Genomic DNA, 18,287 nt, shown 5'->3' with positions numbered 1-18,287 from the left:
CCACAGTGGTCAAATTTTAACACATGCATGCTTATTTTCTTTATTTTAGATTGCCTAAATATATTATAATTAATATTTTTAGAAAAAGTGTTCAGTCTGTTGTAATATTCTGTTGATGATGTTAATGTTAATTATTTTGCCATCACCCGATAGGGTGGATAATTTTAGTTTCATCCATCATGATTTTCATGCATACAACTATACAGAGAAGAGTGTGATAAAGGAACAGAGAGTACCCAACCAAAGAAGCAGCCAGCATCATAAAGTCTTTGCATGTCATTTTAAATGATTAACTCATCCATATTTAAATTATTATCTTTAATTTGTCAATGATTCTGTTTCAAACAATAATTGTCTAATCAATCACTTCATAATGAATAAAAAGGTTTTCTATCATTTTATATTGCTGATAATCATAGATGATTACACGTTTTTGGTGTTGGCTATCTTTCTTATATTTTAGGTAACCCATTTGATTGAACAAAGTTTTTTCTTCTATGATTCACTAAACTTAACACTGATTTCTTTATAACTTTTATAACTCAATTAGTTCAGATTATGATACAATGACAACACTTAATACATGCCGTTCGACAAAGAAGATTCTTAGGAGATCGTTTTTTTTCTCATTTACGATGCCATGCATGCACTATTAGGTATGAACCTGAGTTTATAACAAGGCAAAAAACATTAATAATTACACTACAAACCGAGTTTAAACGATACATTATTTGGGCCTTTTCACGTTAAGGACTATTCTAAGCCCATAAATTTATCGGCCCAAAGTTCTTTGACTCGCCCAAAGAACTTTGCTCACTACTGAAACAGAGAGATTCTGTGTGTGTTGGAGCAATGGAGTTTGTAGTTGAAGAAGGAAAGCGAGTGAACGAAGAATGCTCCACTTTGATTCTCGTAAGCTGATTCCTTTCCTTTGTTTTTCCGAGTTCGATCTCTCCCCGTTGGATATTTCCGTCTTGAAATCGAAAAAAACTGTAGCTTTCATGAGAATTAAGGCTTTTTAGTTGATGACAAGTAGCAGCAGCTCTAATGAAAGTTAGAAACTTTAAACATGCTTAGGGACCAGGGACCCTTTGTTAGATTACACATTGACCTTTTCTCATGAGACAAAGTTAATGGGTTTTGGTTTTCACACCAGCCTGCATTATCAATTGGGAACGTAGGGCAGCTCGCTGCTGATCTTCTAGTGTCATCTACTGGTGCAGACAGAGTTGGTTATCTCGATGATCCTTACCTGCTTCCTTGCGTTGGAAACGACGCTTATGGCCCTCTTCCTTGTGGCCAAATAGCTCTTCCCCTCGAGGGTTCGTTTCCTCAAACCATTTGCTTCATTAAAGATTTTTCATTCAGATGTAATTAGGGGAGTTGTTTTGTTGAATCAGCCATTTATCCTTACCTTTTGTTTGTGTTTTCAGTTTATGAGTCATCTTCAACTGCGTCTACTCTTGCTCTGCAACGGTCTCCTGTTGCAAAGGTATTACATTTCCTTTTACCTTTCATAGCTTCTTGTGTTGGGTCTATGGAACAGCAAGATTTTTCACAGTTAGTGAGACATTCTAAAATTTATAATGTTGATTTAAAAAACAGGGAATGATGATTAAATTTGCTGAGAACATAGCAGATTTTGCTGCTTCGAGTGGCAAGAAGCATGTGATTGTGCTTTCGAGTTTGGACTTCCAAAGGCTGCATCATAACTTGGATATGTCTCGGTAACTAATAACGCCTCTTTTACTTGTTGTGTAATTAATGGAGTTTTGCTATTTCATTACTAAGAGCAACGTCTTTACAAGCTAAGTTGTGTTCTCCTCCTTGGCAATTACTTTAGAGGCCCACAGGTGTATTATCTGTCTAATGCTGAAGCTAGTGGAAGAGATGATCACTGTGAGAGGCTAGGATTTGGGAGATTGAATGAGTATGATTCAGAAGGAAGATGTTGGCAGTATCTTAGCTCTGTCTTTGACGAGAACTCTAAAGAAGAGCTGACTTTCCCTGCAGAAGATGAGCTTGAAGACATAGATTATTACCCCAGCTTACCATTTGCAGCTCTTTTCTCAGCTTTTAAGGTAAAATCAATGCTTTATTATCAACATTCTATCCACCTGCCGATTCATTATAGATGATTCTAAACACTTAGATGGTCTGCTTGTGGTTTAATGTTGTTTGGGGTTAGGCAAGAGGCTTGAAGGTGACATGCCTGCTATGTTACTGTTCTGAAGGAGACAACATTCCTGATGCATTCCTTCTAGCAGAGGCTGCATCTAAGCTTACTGGTTTAACTCCTGACAAGTTCCATGGTAAACAAAGATGGTCCTTGTTTTCAAGTGTATTAACATCTCAGAAACTCACCATGAATTTTCCTCTCTGCAGGGGAAGAAAGTGGGAAATGGCAGATACCGTATTCATGGAAGAGCATGTATGGAGCTCCTCCGGATATGTCCATGTTTTAAGACTGTTCTTCCAGCTCCATTGTCAGACAGAGGTTGTTCTAGTACAAGTATGATACAATGAGAAGTTTATGAACACTTGAGAAAGTTTTAATCAGATATAGACATTTTTCTGGGGTTTTCATCAGCAAATCTAGTACTGTGTGACAGACTTCACAAGTACAGTTTCAGTATTAGGAGAAAATATGGAGAATGCTTTAGTAGAAGACAATCATTTTATCCTCAGCAGTTAGATTTGCAGATTCATATCAACTTTAGTAATCTTTAGAGCTAGTTTCACCCAAATAGTAAGGTGAAAAGTACAGTCCTTCGCGTTTTAATACCTTCTTAAAACATCACAAACACATAACAAACAAACGCGAATCAAACATGAAAAAAGTAAAAATACTTAGAAAAAAATACGAGTATAGAACATACCCGTTTTAGAGTTTGTATATTTTATTATATGAATAAATAATTTACAATTCCTTCCATTCATATTATACATCTTCAAAACTCGATTTTTTTAATGTAAAAAACTTCTGTATCATCTAAAAGCGATTTTTTCTAAATATTGATAGATTTCGTCCAGTCCAAGAAATGTGTTCTTTTAATGATACACCGAGATCTTTAGAGCACCTCCAATACTATCCATTGGAGTTTTAAAAATTCATGTGTATAAGTAAGAACCTTAAGGGTAGGGTATTGAAGCATATGACGACGTTTACTGTTTTGTTAGTATATACTCCTTCCGGATAGGAATGTATGACGTTAAAACACCATTAAATATAAGGTCTAAATAAAATGTTATATGAGCTGTGATAATATGGACTTATGTTTCATTAACATACGGAATGATGTTTTAGACTGAAAAAAATAACCATTTCTTGAAATTCATACTAGTTCAGCAACTCTATACGGAAACATTATTGGCGGCAAAGGCTGTCTTTTTCTTTTTGGGTGAATTCGAATAGCACGTGAATTTATCAAAGAGGCATATTTTAAAGTCCATATATTCGTTTTTTTAAAGCCATATAGTCGGTTGAATTATTTTCGTATATTTGGGTCAAAATATTCGGTTAATGCAACATGGCTTTAGACTTAAGTCCTGTTCGTTTTATAACCGCCACTTTTAGTGGCAGCGACCAAAAATCCAACCTTTTATCACGGCAATACAGACGCCGGTGAGATATCGCTTACCTATTTTTCAGCCGCAGAGTCAACTATCGACAAGTAAAGGGGACGCTGAAATTATAAGCGACACAAGCGTCTCGTTTTTCAAGTCTCCGGCAATCCAGTCGCGTCTATTTCAACTCTTGATTCTGTTATTTTGTTCTCCGTCGTAGCACAATTTTTTGCCGCTGCCGCCAGACTCCGCGTTTACAAAACGAACAGGACTTTAGTTCTTTAACCTTGAAGAAGAAGAAAAGTAGACGGCATGTTTCCCGGAACGTAGCCGGAAAAGCCGTGGCTATGAAGAAAATGAAGCATAAGCTGCTTTTTTGGGGGCTGCGTCGTAAATGAGCGTTAGGGTTTCTCTTAGTAGAATGTTAACGTGTGGCCGTGTGGGTGATCACAAATTCTATTCCAAGTGGAAACCATGAAAATAGAGTAGTCTCTCTTTAGTTTCCCTCTGCTGTGAGTGTCACAAAGGATCACTGGTACCAATCGTATGTTGCTACGGTAGGATCCTCTTGGCTAGATTCTATCAGAAATGAAGCTCCACCTCCTTGAGTCAGAGACCCATGCCTCTTGTTGGTTCTTCCGCTTCACGGTTTTTGTTTTGGCTGCATGGGCACCTAGTGGTGTTTATCGTTCTCTTTACTTTTATTGTAACTGTATTCTGTTTTTCCCCCTCCCAATTCTCTGTTTTGAGGTGTGTGTTGTCTATTTGGAGGGTTTATACTCTTTCAGAGATTTAATACAATCAGCGTATAAAAATATATTTAATCTGAAGCCCTGCTAGGAAACTTTGCCATGGGTTTCAAGTATAAGGAAATACAAATCGTATGAAACTGTAAAGAGAAACATCTGTTTGCTAAAGCTATAATAAATTTATCAAATGTAGTATAGGCTCTCTTTCAAGAATGCTGACGAGTCAGAACATAGATATCAGCCCTGTCTTCCAGAATATTATTGCTTTTTTAAAGGATGGTCCTGGTTTCACAATGCTTTCCGCATAAAAGTCTCTAGGTATTTTCTTCACAAGACATTCAAGCATGGTATTTTCTTCACAAGACATTCAAGCATTGTAGTTACAGACACCAACATTTGAGTCTTCACTAGTCATGTCTACTCATGATCTAAAAGTTTTGAAGTTTTTAATTTAGACATCTACTTAAATGTCACCATTTCCTGAAGAAATGATTTAAGTATATTCGAGGAAAGAAGGAATAACCAAATACCAATCAGACATTTCAAATTAGGGGTGACACGTACTGGATATTCCGGTTTTTGGAGGTGTTCGTGATCCAATTCGTTTCGTCCGAATAATAAATTATTCGATTTCGATTTGAACAGTGTCCATCTGGATATTCGATATTCCATATTTTGAGAAAATTTATATTTTTAATCTGGATATCCGATTCGATATGTACATATAAAATAAAAATTAAAAATAAATTAAAAATCCAAAATAATGTGAAATACTAATATTTTATTACAAAATAAAAAATATTTATTTTTCAAAATTCTAATAGCTAATATAAGAAATTTAATAAATAAAATATTGTAAAACATATGTAGAAAATATAATAATTATATGTTATATATAAAACTATTTAAATATATGTAATTAACGGATCGGATCGGATATCCGTTCTTGAAAAATTAGTATTTGTGATTCGATTCGTTTTTACAGTTCGAATCAAAACAAATCAAAATTTACGGATATTTTACCCAATTTTTCAAATTTAGAGTTTTCTTTCCACGTGCTATGCATTTCAAACAATAACAATTCAGTCATGATTCAGTTACTTGTGCTGAAAATTATTAGGTTATTAGTATTTTATTCACCGCTAACTATATTCAAAATACGTGACTTTGAAAATCATCGGCTGATAAGTCCATATATAATAAGTAATGACGTGGACATGCAGGTTGAACTGGACAAGAAAAAAATGCACGTTGGGTTTCTGTAGTTGTGTTTCTTTTAATTGATTCACTAGATTTTGACCCGCGCTTAGAAAACACGGATTTGTTTGTTTTTCATTTATTAATCGAAAATTGATTTGCAAATTACAATTATTTTTGTTTCGAACCATAACAATTGAGTTTTTAGGGTTTTATCATTTTTTTCTCTTCAAAATATGGTATTTTTTCGAAATATGGTAGTTATTCTATAATAATGTTTGAGTTTTAAGATTTGTTTTCATATCTGACCTAGATTCATGGTTGGACCTATAGACCCGATACATTGTATATAATCCGGTTCGGATTTAATGAAAAAATCGTTAATTAAAAATCTGATATAACCAGGTAAAAATCCAAAAACTCACTATTAACCTGCAATCTGATACCATTGATCCGATTACAAAATATCTAATAGTAATTTTTTTTAAAAATTGATTAAATTACTCATATATTTATTAATATTACATAAATTAGTGATTCCTTAGAATTTGATAAAATTTTATTATGTTATCCAAATAAAAAATGATAATACAAAAAAACTTATTGATATGACAATATTAGTTTATTTTCGTCATTAATAACCTATTATAAGTTTGTGTTTTTATTTTAGATTTAAAAATTAATTTTAATATAGTTTTTAAAATTTTCTTGAATACTCGTAATTGTCATATCAATATTATGTATAAAATGACATTATAAATGGAAAAATGATATTCAAATATATATATGATATATGGTGTAGGATATAGGATTTTGGTTTGTATTGAAAAAATGTATAATATTCAAATGATCTGTTTTGAATATTGATATGTATATTTAAGAAAATGATATTTTCATGTTTGCTAATTTATTTATAGTTCGTAATATATTTATACATACATTATATTTAAAGTTAGTATATCTTTTAAATATATATAGGCTCATTATTTATAGATCTATTTAAATGTTCATGTAGGCCCAAAACCAAAAGACTTAAATGCCATTAATGAATTTTATTCATCCTTTATAAAAATAAGGGTATTTTTGAGAAACTATAATTTTCATTAAGTGAATGATCCTCTTTTAATGGTATTGATTTTATGCGAATAACGTGATTTGTCTGATAGATTAGTGATCACTTCACCATTCGCCATTTCCTTAAGTTTTATTTTTCTTTCTCCTAAATCTTTGTTCTTGTGGGACCTCTACAGTTGGATTTTGGAAAGATTTACGAAATCATGGAACTAAGGAGTTTAATAATGCCCACCTTAAGTTAATTGTGACACGCAATATGTTCACGCGTTGTAAAAAACTAACCTATTTGTCTACGTCGATGACTCTTCTTCAGGTCATATAATATGTAGATATGGTCCTCTATACGCTGCTTCATTGTAAACCTCACGTTTAAAAGAAATAAAATTATAAACTGGTATAAATACACACACATAACTCTTCATCTACAATACAAACACAAAGGTAGAAGAAAATGAAGAGAAATTTGTGGTTGATTGCTTTGTTTCTGGTTCTATCTTCCCTGATTTCATCTTATGCAGTTTCAACTCAATCATACCAAATCCGCAAACTTTGTAAGTAGTCCCGCAAAATTTATCATCTGATCTGCTCCATATTTTTCATTTTGGTTTACTAATTAGCGTCAATATATCCTACAGTGATTATAGGAACACCCCCTAGTAAGTCAAGACCTACCCGCCAATGTTGTTAGCAAGGCGAAAGCAGCGGGAGAAACAGCATGAAAGAGGCCGGCTGTGATTCGTGGTGGTTTAGTGGACCAGTTTACAAAATTATTTTATTTTATAGTTAAAAATTAAAAAGACAATACAAAAAGATACATCTAAATTTCGCTTGAATAGATTCCCTATGAATACAATAATGTCCACCTATATGTGGTGCATATTTCTGTAGTACTTATTGTTAACAAGGCGAAAGCAGCGGAAGAAACCTAATCATTTCTAAGTTATGACATGTAATGATCTATTAACTAGTGATTTATTTGTAAGGTGTTGTTTCATTATGTGTGATATATACTCTACGAATAAATATGAAATGGAATTTCATTGTATGCACAGTAGTTGTGGAAGGAGAGAAACATTCGATTATATCCCTCCATCTCCGAAACATATTCTCACTTGCTTAGAGAGAGATTCACCAGATTCTTTGCAGCAAGCTCGCGATCTCATGATCACCGAAGGTATCTTATCTCTTCATGCTATTTTATTGATGAGAAACATCCCACATCGGATATATAAGAATTAATCTACTACTATATAAAGGGTTAAGGCCAATCCACTAATTGCCAATTGGTTTTGAGTTGGAAGCCCATAATAAACCCAAATCTAACATGGTATCAGAGCGATAAGATCCTTTGACCTAATTTACTACTACTACTACTACTGTACCGATGTTGGGCCCTCTGTGGATGTTATTCCCACATTGTCCACGCTTCAGACCTAGATGTCTGAGCGTGAGGGAGGGTATTGATGAGAAACATCCCACATCGGATATATAAGAATTAATCTACTACTATATAAAGGGTTAAGGCCAATCCACTAATTGCCAATTGGTTTTGAGTTGGAAGCCCATAATAAACTCAAATCTAACATATTTGTCACCCACTACAAGACTACAACTTCAGGAGTCACGATCAAGATACCTTTCTTACACTTCCGTTCGGGTAACTTTCATAACCCCTCACCATGATAGTTAGGTGTAGTGCCTTGTTTTTTTTTTTTCCTTTTTTTGACATAAAAGATTATTCTATCACTCATAAATGACATGTTATTTACCTTGTGTAGTGTTCATAGCACAATACATATGCTTTTCTTAATCACAAGTCTCTCTTTTATGCTGACGAGTTAGAAGATCGACATCAGTCTCAACTTTCACAACCATGATTGTCATGATTTCACAGTGCGTTCCGCATAAAAATCTATCGTTGAAGCATTGTAGTTACAGGCACAAATACATGAGTCTTTCAGTAGTCATGTCTGATGATCTAAAACTTGTTTAAAGTTTTTTACTTCAGACATATATTTATGTTGCATGTGATTTAGTATATATTGGAAGAAAAAAAAGTACATATTGGAAGAACTTTTTGCTATCTTTTTATTCTTCAAATGCCTTACATCATGTATCGTTCAAAGATGTTAATATATTTTCATATATATTCGAATAAAAACCCTATAGCCATACCAATCGGACAATTCCAGTTTAGAGTCTCCAGACGAATACGGGCATTTTGTTTCTTTCCACGTGCTATGCATTTCAAACAATATTAATTCAGTCATGATTCAATTTTTGTGCTGATAATTATTAGGTTAATTAGTCTTAGATATATTCATCGGCATTTTGGAATTACGTGACTTTGGACCATTACGATACGTAATTATATGGACAAGCAGGTTGATTTTTTGTAACCTTAGAGCATCATAAATTAACACATAATAATAATATAACAAAATTAAATAAATAATAATTAAACAATAACAGAGTTGGAACACTTATTAATACACATAATGAAAAAAAGTTTCTCATCTTTTTGTTTTTGGGATACTCTAGGCTCATGGAGAAGTTCAGACTAATCCCTAAAATCATGGTGTGACGATGTGATTCACAGATGAACACTCACTATAGATATTCAAATAGGCCGTCAGATAAACCTATATCTTCGTAGTCACAAAGTAATTAAAGTGTGGTGAGATGCTTTCCAACCATGATTGCTTGGCAATTTCAAAAGTCCACATATCACTAACCACTTAAGTCTCTCATCTTTGTACCAACATTCTTTATAAATAATCGATTCTCATCTCCTATACTTTTTCTCTTCCTCTTGCTGTGCATGCTCTTAGTACCAACATTCTTTACATGCTTGATGAGTTGGACAAGCAAAAAGATTCTACGTAGCTTCATTTTAAGCGAATAGCGAGATTTGTGTCATCACGTTTTAAAATAATAATAATTGTAACTGCCTAACTGGTATAAATACACACAACATAATTCTTTACCTACAACACAAACATAGAGATAGAAGAAAATGAAGAGAAAAGTGAGTCTGATTGCTTTGTTCCTGGTTCTCTCTTTCGTGGTTTCGTCTTATGCAGCTCCAACTCAGCCAGACCAAATCCGCAAAGTTTGTAAGAAATCCTGCAAAATTTTGTAATCTGATTTGCTCCATATTTTCCATTTTAGTTTACTTATTAGCCTCAATTTATCCTGCAGTGATGAATGATGATAGAAGCACCCCCTAGTAAGTCAGGATCCACACGCCGATGTTGTTAGCAAGGCGAAAACAGCATGTGAGCGGCCGTCTATGGTTCTATGGTTCGCGTGGTGTTTAAGTAGACCGGTTTACAAATTTTTTATTATATAATTCTTCTTTTTAACATTTTATAGTTCAAAATGAGCAGAATAATACAAAAAGATACATTCAATTCGCTTGAATGGAGTCCCTCTGAATAAAATATATCTTCATCTATGCGCATTTGGATGTATTTTCACGCGCTACATTGAACTGTTTGGTGCATATTTCTATAGTACTTGTTGTTAGCAAAGCGAAAGCAGCGGGGAAAAAACACCCAACCAACATTTAATAGATGTAAGTTAAATGTTATGACATGTAATGATCTTTCACTTCGATCAATATATAGTAGTTGCGGAAGGAGAGAAACATTCGATTATATTCCTCCATCTTCAAAACTGATCCTCAATCACCTGGTGAGAGAGATTCACCAGATTCTCTGCAGCAAGTTAGCTTGTCTTGATCGCCTTAGGTTTTCATGTTATTTTTCACCCACTATAATCTCACGAGTTGCGATGAAGTTCGTACACTTTTGTTCGGTCAATTAATCAATTTATATAACCCCTGGCTAGGTGTATCGTCATGTCTTGTACTCTCATTGTGTGTGCTTGTGTATACTTCTTCAGCTCTTTTTTCATATTACTTCAGAAGATGTCCCCGTAAAAGAAATAAAAGAGAGAAATAAGGAAAAATAATTTTAAAAGTGGTTATTTAAAAAAAATTATCATTTAATATGTAATTTTAACCAATTATAAAAGGTCTATATAATTTAATTGGTCACATAATATTCAATAAATTTGAAATGTTAAAATTACTTATACTGTGAAACAATTTTTTTTCTTTCTAAAACTACTTATATTATGAAACAAATATAAGACATGGGTGTATACAATTAGACTATCGAGTGTACATCAATGAGTTCTTTTATATTGTTTCACTGTAATTGATCATTAACGTTGGAGATAATTTCAAGAGACCTAAATTTAGCTCCAGGGTATTAGTCAATGCTTTTTAATGACCGGATGTTGGCTTTTTAATCTTGTTCTTTGTCCTAACACTTTATATTATATGAAAATTGTGTGTATGCTCACTTCTTCAGCCTTTTTCATATTGCTTCGAATAATAATTTCTCTGTAAAAGAAAATAAAAGAGAAAAATGAATAGAGTATCGACTGTATAACAAAGAATTGTTTTTAAAATCTTGTTTTACCGAAATTGATGATTAACGTTGGAGATAATTCCAAGACACCTACCTAAAGGTACCTATCCATGGTATATTTTTTTCTTCTAATGCAAGTATAAGGAGAAGAAATTAAGATTAAAAAGCCAATATCCGCTCAATTAAAAATACATTGACTTATACAAATCACCACCAACTATGGTGAGAACGACACTGATATGATCTCTACCTAACAGTCTTACACTAACAACTATTTATTTTATTGTTTATGCGTTGGCTAGACAGAAGATACATACATAGGGCAAAAACAATGAGTCTCAAGTTCATTCTATTAATAGCTTCACTTGTACTTTTATGTATCGCATCGTCTGATTCGGCAATCCTTCCATTTCTCAGAAACCAGAAACTTCGTAAGTCTTTTGCTTCATCTAAATATAATTATGTGTAATATATGTGGAGTTTAATTAGTTTTGAATGTGTTGCAAGTCAATGAAGAAGTTGGAAAAATTCACATTCACAAAGAAAACAAGATCAGCGTAAAAGTCAGCCGTTCACCTCCTGCCAAAGGCAGAAATTGCTGCAATGATTAAAAGAAGCTCTGCACAATATTCCCAACATCATCAGAGCTTAAATATGTAAAAGACTATTTGCTCATTATTGTATTAGTTTCAGTGGTAAAATGTAATTGTTAAAACAAGGTATGTTTTCAACTTTCCAAATTTTTTGTTTCTCCTCCTGTAAACACACTCTTACTCATCCGCCTTGTTGTCATCTCCGTAAAATCTATTGTATGTTTAGTTTAGTAAAGAGGTTCTATCACCGGGAAGGAGAAAGACTTCAGCTCCAATTACATATTTTATGAAGTTGAGCAATTGAGTGGCGGTAGATATCTATAATTAGATGTAAGTTGCTATAAAAGTATGATGCACAATGTGGATGTTAAAAAAGGATTAGTAGAAAGTGATGTGGGGGTGATCACAAATTCTACTTCAAATGGAAGCCAAAAGAGCAGAGTCACTTTTTCATATCTGCTAATTTTCAAATATGTATTCAGAAATCTGAAGCTCTGCTGGAAACGTTTCAAGTAAAAGCAAATACAAAATCACAGAAAAATCCTAAGCTCAGAAGACTCCTGTTCTCAAGGCTGGCGAATTAGTAGATCGATATCAGCACCAACTTCCACAATCTTAGCTTCCTTAGATGACTTTGCTGATTTTGCAATGCTCTCCACCTCAAAATCTATCGCTATCTTCTTCACCAGGCCTTCAAGCATCTGTCATTACAGAAACCACATACACTGGTAAGAAACCAATTATGTAACCAACAAGCATAGAACTCTAGTGCTTTGAGAACTAACCAGCGAGCCGATTGCTACCAAACTCCGGAACTTGGAATCAACATCTGCACCTTCCTCTTCTGCAATCTGTTTAAAGTTTCATGTGAGATATCAGCACAAAGATAAATAATTACATTATTTGGTTCAACTTTTTGGTACATTGGTTCTCTCAGATTTTACTACAACAGATGAGATTTAGTTCATTGATGAGATATGGATGGGATACAAGCACCATTGTGAGATATGACCAAATTTAGACCCTACCTGCAATGCTGCTGAAAGGACTTGAGCTTGGCCTTCTTCATCTTTCTTCTCTATTAATAGCACTGCGTAACTGCGAAAACACCATAGATCATGGTGTTGATGTTATGTGTCAAACCGTGAGTATTATAGATCATAGCGCAAAAGTATCTTGAATATTATAGATCATAGCGCAAAAGTATCTTACTTGAGAAGCAACGTCGAATATGCCAACTGCAGATTCTTATTTGGGGATGAATAACAGTTTGAGAAGGCATCAAGAATCTGCATCGAACGACATCACATACTAAAGGGTGAGTACCCGAGAAACCACTTCTTCAAATTATCATCAGCACACACACAAACACGAATCTATAAGCACTACAGTAAAATGCAATTACAAACTTCATTTCTAAGCATTCACAGACGCAGCTCAAACACGAATACTAGACAGAGAAACCAATAGCTGCTGGTTCATGGAGATTATCACAGATTTAAATTATGATATAAAACGAATAGAAACGAAATAGTACTTACTTGACTATGATGCCTCTGTAGCCAGTGATGAAATGAAGGATTCTTGAATAGATTAACAAGGACACGAACAGTTGTTAGAAGATTTGCAGGAAGAGCCGAATCTTCTGTGACCTTCTTTATAACATCCAGAAGCAGATCTGATTGAATTTATTTTACAGATATATATAAGTTAATAAAAAACGTGTGCAGATACCTTTAATATACGTTGATAAACCATAGCTTTAGGTAAGATGATTACCATTGTTGTTTTCCACATGCTTAATCAGTAGACTTGCTCCATGTGGATGCAAAACAAGCATCCTGACTAAATCAATAGCTGCATTTTCAAAAACCATAAGCATAAGAGCTATAAACCAATGATTGTCACAAAATAGAGTGGCTAGCAAAACGGTAAAATGATTTGTGGCCTGCAAGAAGCATCAAGAAAAACACATGGAAAACCAAGAATACTATTCATTTTAACCAAAACATATCTCATTTAAGTTTGCTGTTTAAGTATATCAGAGAATCAACTGACTTTTAGCTATATGGCTACAACTGAAAGCTAAATACGTACTAAACAGTTATCTTTGAATAATTGACTGAGAAGAGAATACTTACCGGGAAACATCATCGCAGGTGGCCATGCTTGTATCACTTTCAAAAGCAACGCGATATCCATGTCCGCAAAATTTGTAGCGTGGTAATGTGATGTGTCCTTGAGTATTTTAACGATTGCGCCCACTCTGGATACTTCGGCTTCTGTCATGGACTTGTCAGTATTTGCCTTCAAAAGAGGGGAAATTTTTTTTCAAAACACACAAATTACCAACACCAGTATAAGTCAAATAATCACTGAATCGTTCTTGGTGCAGCTGTGGTCGTGTGCCAGAAATTAGTAGAATAGTAATGAGAGCTTACTGGGTCAGATCGTAGAGTATTGTTAAACTCTGTCATCTTTTTCAGGATCCCGTCATATTGAGCAACATCAAAAACTAGCACGCCTCTCTGGAGTAAACAATGGAAGAAACAAGGATCAGTAGCTAAAAACACCAGACATGAATAAAGAAGAAGAAAACTAGCGTACTTTAGGAATGTGCTTGTATAAAGGTTTTGCCGGTGTTGCTGCAGCAGAAAAGGGTCAAAGTGTATGATCAAAAAGGACGAATACTATAAAAACCTGAGATCCTTTAAGCATTATGTGAAAAAAATTAATCAGAGTCTCAGACAATGAATTCATACCAGCTGCATGAGATGGTTGCCCAGGCACATAAGCATTTGCTGTTCCACAAAGAAGGCAGACCATAAAAATTACAATAAAACCTGCAAACAAAATCTCAGACCAAATATTTTACTGAAAAATTAGAAATTTTACCGCCCGTGAAGGGATCACGAAAAGATGGATTAAAACTGAAGTCTTTCTGCCCAGAGTTCTGTAATATAAAATCAACAATCTGCTGCCGATATGCGACGGGAAGATTCTCTTTTAGAAGCCACTTGTCAGCTGCATCATAAGGATTGTCTGCCAAACAAGAAACCATTTTGGGTATAAATAAATTGAGGCACTTGCTTGTAGTTGCATTTTGGAATCAAGACAAGGTCAGCAACACAGTTTCGGTACCTGATCTATTGTAAGGAAGCTTCCGGATAGGTTCCCCATCACCAATGTCAACATCGAAAACTAGAAGAAGAAGAAAATACCGGCTAAAAATTTTGTTCACTTCGATATCAAATGATTCTGTAGTTTCCATAATAAGTTTAAAACCTAACCAAAATCATACTGGGCTCCATCGAGGATAGGACGGTCACCCACACCATCTGGGCCATCAACAACCTCACCAATCTGAAAATTAGTTAATAACAAAGCAGCATTCAAGTCAAGAGCAAAAATGGCATGCAGTCAACAAACTAAAAAGATCAAGAAAAAAGCTATAAACGGTCACAGCGTTGACTTACTTTGTCCCATCTCTGTTCGCTCATATTCCATGCGTAAGCAACACCATTGTCTCCCTCCCTTACGACTTTTGTCTGACCATCACTGGTACCTGATAGAATACATTAAAGCGTGGAAGATGTTACAAGAATGATCATAGCCAGACACTTGCAGCTTTCTACCGGATGATTAAGAGTTTAGAATACAAAATTTGGATCCTTAGTGGTACCTGGTAACGTCAGAGCATCAAGCCCCGGAAGCTCGTCAAGTTTCATTCCCCCAACTTTTTTCCTGAGATTAAGAACATACAAGACACAAAATCATTACACTGTCAGGAAAAACACATTCTATGGACACATAATTTTAATGATCGGATTACCTGCTCAATTTATACTGAGAAATTAGGGAATCAAAGGCATCGATCTCCATTTGATCAGCAATCATGCCATCGCGTACTGTCCAGACGCGAGCCACACCATCTGAACATGCAGTCACAATGTCTCCACTCTCCAAGAACTTGGCATCCCAGACACAGCCGGGGTGTTCCAGACTCTGAACGCAGACTCCATCTGTACCAAACAAAAACAATAAGTAAGAAGAACTTATCAATCTATAAGAAACATGACTTCAGATAAAAAGGAAAGACGACAAAGGAAAACCATCATTACCTTTCCATATCTTGGCATGTCGATCTTCGCTCCCACTAACAATAAGGCCAGATGCATGTGCGTCAACTGAGTAAACAATGGAGGTGTGCCCAATCATCTCCAAAAGAACTTCGCCACTTAGAGCCCACAACCTGATGGAACTGTTTTGATAAACAAACAAAAATCTGATTAAGAACAGAAGGATGACGTCATCGATGAGCATGATTAACTGAGAAAATGGCATGAAATAAAGCAAAGAACTTACCCATCATGTGATGCTGAAAGAAATCCTAAATCAGGCATCACGGCTAACCCTCTAACCGTATCTGCATTTGCAAAACCCAGAAGTGACATTAGTTTCTCCAATGAAAAAAATCCCTGACAAGATCCGGGTCTTGGCATTTCATAAGATAAGAAAGCTCACTGCAGCTTCTCATAATGAAAGAAATTAGAGAGAAACGAAACCACAGCTAAAACCACCTGCATGCCCGGTAAAAGTGCGTAGACTTGTTTTTCCCTTCCATAGTTTGAGTGTTGTGTCGCTTGAACCTGAAATCAGCTCACCAGACGGGAGCTTTAGGACTGCCTGGACAGGCGACTGGTGCGCCTCCCAAGATTCAACAAGCTGGCCGTTTCTCCATCGCTTCAGAGTTCTTTAGAGCAAGATAAGAAAATAATCCAATGAGAACTTAAGTTACACTACACAAACAGTAGAGAGAAACTCAATATGTGATAAATCTCTATAATCATGTATTATATCAACAGCAATAACGCACACAATTCACTCATAACACCCTTAGAACTACCGTCAAGAGTAGCATATTATCAACAGCAAAGGAAAACCACAGGATTTCAATGACTGAAAAGTTCAAAAGTATCATAGCCTTACTGATCAACTGAAGATGAAACAATGTCGTCATCATCAAGAGTAACACCAGTGACTTGCATCTTATGACCCTTCAATGACTGAACAACCTCTCCATTCACCAAGTTCCAAACCAAAACGGAAGTATCCATGCTCCCTGAGACAAGCCTGCCTTCAGGATACTCCTCACTCGGCAGGATCGACGCAAGCGGCCCAACGAAGCTTGTATGACCCAATAGAATCTTGGAAGCTGAAAACTTTCGCTTATCATCAGAACCAAGTGACCACACCCTTATGGTTCTATCCCTCGATGAGGTAGCTATGTTCTCATCAGTGCACACACAGATGCCACGGACCTGCGAATCACAATTACAGTTTTTTCAATCATCAATTACAATACCCAGCAGCTAATCAAAGTAAAGGTTCACGCTAATTATCAAATCGGAACACAAAATTGACGCTAAAACCTAACGCAAAATCACATTCGAGTGGATGATCTTAGAAAATTCCAAGGAAGGTGGAATCACGGAGCTGAGAGACAGAGATCTTACATCGTCGTCGTGGCCACGAAGCTCGCATCTGAGCTTGTACTCGTTGAAATCGATATCCATCATGATTCTGAGAAGGAGCAGCAGATAGAGAGAGAGAGAGAGACTAAACGACTCCAAAGTGACTTGCGGGAGGAGGAAGGAAAGGGATCTTCTTAATCTCTTATAATATTTGTTCCCCTTAAACCGAATTCAACCGGAAATTTCTGGTTTCGGTTTCATATCCGATTTAGCTTTTCTTGCCTATATTTTACCTTTTTAGTCTATATTTACTAATTACTCACTAAATATGGAAGTTATCATATGAACCCATTTAGGATTTCTCAGCTTCTTCAAGTTTTTTTTTCTATTAAATTCTAGACATTTTTTTGTTGATTAATATATATTGTGTTATCTCAGGTTCTTTAGATCTTTTATGTAACTGCAGGTGAAGTATATTGCTGTGCAAAGAAATTTTTTGATGATGTTGTAACCATATGATCTCGGATGGTGATTATGGTAACATTGAGAACATAGCAAAGGAAGGTAAATAGATTATCTGAAGGTGTCACAAGTTGGAAAAGAAAGTTACAAAGAGTGAAGAAAACATACCAAACTCTATTACTTGTCTCTGATGAGAGTGGTAAGAGGTATAACATGTATGATGGGTTGGTTTCAACAGCTTTTATGATGTTGATATTCAGGGGGTTCCTATCTTTTTTTGAAAAAATGTTAAATTAATTGATAGGAACCCCTGAATATCAACATCATAGCCGTTAATGTGTTTCCTTCTTCTTTTGGCTCCTGGATCGCCTTGTAACATGTCCTCTTTGAGAAGATTAAAAGAACCAATGTCTTCTGTGGAGATAATTAAGGTTCCTTGTTTAGAAACCCATTTAGTTAAAACATGTAACTTCAATGTAGAGTGTCTAAATGCGAAAGGAGAAATAAATTTGCAGCTGAACATGTTGCTCCCCCAGGACAAAAGGTTTCGTTTCCTGCTTCCAAGAACTGAGTTGCTCACTTGATGCAGTTTCTTTAAAGCTTTTGTTGGTTTGCATCACTGATTTAAGAAAACTCTTTTGATTACAACTATTTTTTGGAGTTTATGATGGTTACAAAAGTCGTTGTCCATCTTTCTTAGACAATGTTCATGGTATTGAACCATCATAAGTT

At 35.1% G+C, this 18,287-nt stretch overlaps 5 protein-coding genes across 5 annotated transcripts; 4 read left to right on the top strand and 1 right to left on the bottom strand.

Moving 5' to 3' along the window:
* Positions 1 to 800: 800 nt before the first annotated feature.
* Positions 801 to 2,618, top strand: LOC103859780 (proteasome assembly chaperone 2). The gene is made up of 7 exons (XM_009137356.3): positions 801 to 912; positions 1,157 to 1,322; positions 1,434 to 1,492; positions 1,606 to 1,727; positions 1,844 to 2,081; positions 2,189 to 2,312; positions 2,386 to 2,618. The coding sequence occupies exons 1-7, from the start codon at positions 853 to 855 to the stop codon at positions 2,463 to 2,465; spliced, it is 849 nt and encodes a 282-aa protein (XP_009135604.1). The 5' UTR covers positions 801 to 852; the 3' UTR covers positions 2,466 to 2,618.
* Positions 2,619 to 6,514: 3,896 nt separating this feature from the next.
* Positions 6,515 to 7,453, top strand: LOC108871285. Its single transcript, XM_018657598.2, has 2 exons — positions 6,515 to 7,138; positions 7,223 to 7,453. Exons 1-2 carry the CDS (start codon positions 7,039 to 7,041, stop codon positions 7,273 to 7,275), a joined length of 153 nt encoding a protein of 50 aa, XP_018513114.1. The 5' UTR covers positions 6,515 to 7,038; the 3' UTR covers positions 7,276 to 7,453.
* Positions 7,454 to 9,464: 2,011 nt separating this feature from the next.
* LOC108871171 lies at positions 9,465 to 11,904 on the top strand. The gene is made up of 2 exons (XM_033288954.1): positions 9,465 to 9,703; positions 9,789 to 11,904. Exons 1-2 carry the CDS (start codon positions 9,604 to 9,606, stop codon positions 9,815 to 9,817), a joined length of 129 nt encoding a protein of 42 aa, XP_033144845.1. The 5' UTR covers positions 9,465 to 9,603; the 3' UTR covers positions 9,818 to 11,904.
* LOC103859778 lies at positions 11,316 to 11,849 on the top strand. Its single transcript, XM_009137355.3, has 2 exons — positions 11,316 to 11,457; positions 11,534 to 11,849. The coding sequence occupies exons 1-2, from the start codon at positions 11,316 to 11,318 to the stop codon at positions 11,635 to 11,637; spliced, it is 246 nt and encodes an 81-aa protein (XP_009135603.2). The 3' UTR covers positions 11,638 to 11,849.
* A 78-nt stretch (positions 11,905 to 11,982) lies between the features above and the next one.
* On the bottom strand, positions 11,983 to 17,343 carry LOC103859777 (phospholipase A-2-activating protein). Its single transcript, XM_009137354.3, has 21 exons — positions 17,136 to 17,343; positions 16,609 to 16,940; positions 16,200 to 16,372; positions 15,985 to 16,045; positions 15,741 to 15,880; positions 15,452 to 15,641; positions 15,302 to 15,363; positions 15,096 to 15,184; positions 14,910 to 14,982; positions 14,761 to 14,820; positions 14,515 to 14,661; positions 14,382 to 14,420; positions 14,227 to 14,264; positions 14,061 to 14,147; positions 13,761 to 13,926; positions 13,399 to 13,476; positions 13,161 to 13,297; positions 12,832 to 12,908; positions 12,648 to 12,717; positions 12,405 to 12,470; positions 11,983 to 12,320 (listed from the first exon to the last, which is right to left on the bottom strand). The coding sequence occupies exons 1-21, from the start codon at positions 17,196 to 17,198 to the stop codon at positions 12,186 to 12,188; spliced, it is 2,283 nt and encodes a 760-aa protein (XP_009135602.2). The 5' UTR covers positions 17,199 to 17,343; the 3' UTR covers positions 11,983 to 12,185.
* Between the last annotated feature and the right edge of the window lie 944 nt (positions 17,344 to 18,287).

The sequence above is a fragment of the Brassica rapa genome, chromosome A03 (assembly GCF_000309985.2).
Source record: "Brassica rapa cultivar Chiifu-401-42 chromosome A03, CAAS_Brap_v3.01, whole genome shotgun sequence".
NCBI classification, from domain to species: Eukaryota; Viridiplantae; Streptophyta; class Magnoliopsida; order Brassicales; family Brassicaceae; genus Brassica; species Brassica rapa.
Note: the sequence above shows the minus strand (reverse complement) of the source record. Positions and strands in the feature narration are given on the sequence as shown.

Coding starts and splice junctions, on each gene's coding strand:
- LOC103859780 (XM_009137356.3), top strand. CDS start 853: ATGGAGTTTGTAGTTGAAGAAGGAAAGCGAGTGAACGAAGAATGCTCC. Junction 1,493..1,605: donor AACGGTCTCCTGTTGCAAAG/GTATTACATTTC, acceptor TTTAAAAAACAG/GGAATGATGATTAAATTTGC. Junction 1,728..1,843: donor CATAACTTGGATATGTCTCG/GTAACTAATAAC, acceptor CAATTACTTTAG/AGGCCCACAGGTGTATTATC.
- LOC103859777 (XM_009137354.3), bottom strand. CDS start 17,198: ATGATGGATATCGATTTCAACGAGTACAAGCTCAGATGCGAGCTTCGT. Junction 16,941..17,135: donor TTCGTGGCCACGACGACGAT/GTAAGATCTCTG, acceptor TGTGATTCGCAG/GTCCGTGGCATCTGTGTGTG. Junction 14,148..14,226: donor TATACAAGCACATTCCTAAA/GTACGCTAGTTT, acceptor TGTTTACTCCAG/AGAGGCGTGCTAGTTTTTGA.
- LOC108871285 (XM_018657598.2), top strand. CDS start 7,039: ATGAAGAGAAATTTGTGGTTGATTGCTTTGTTTCTGGTTCTATCTTCC. Junction 7,139..7,222: donor ATACCAAATCCGCAAACTTT/GTAAGTAGTCCC, acceptor TATATCCTACAG/TGATTATAGGAACACCCCCT.
- LOC103859778 (XM_009137355.3), top strand. CDS start 11,316: ATGCGTTGGCTAGACAGAAGATACATACATAGGGCAAAAACAATGAGT. Junction 11,458..11,533: donor TCTCAGAAACCAGAAACTTC/GTAAGTCTTTTG, acceptor ATGTGTTGCAAG/TCAATGAAGAAGTTGGAAAA.
- LOC108871171 (XM_033288954.1), top strand. CDS start 9,604: ATGAAGAGAAAAGTGAGTCTGATTGCTTTGTTCCTGGTTCTCTCTTTC. Junction 9,704..9,788: donor AGACCAAATCCGCAAAGTTT/GTAAGAAATCCT, acceptor TTTATCCTGCAG/TGATGAATGATGATAGAAGC.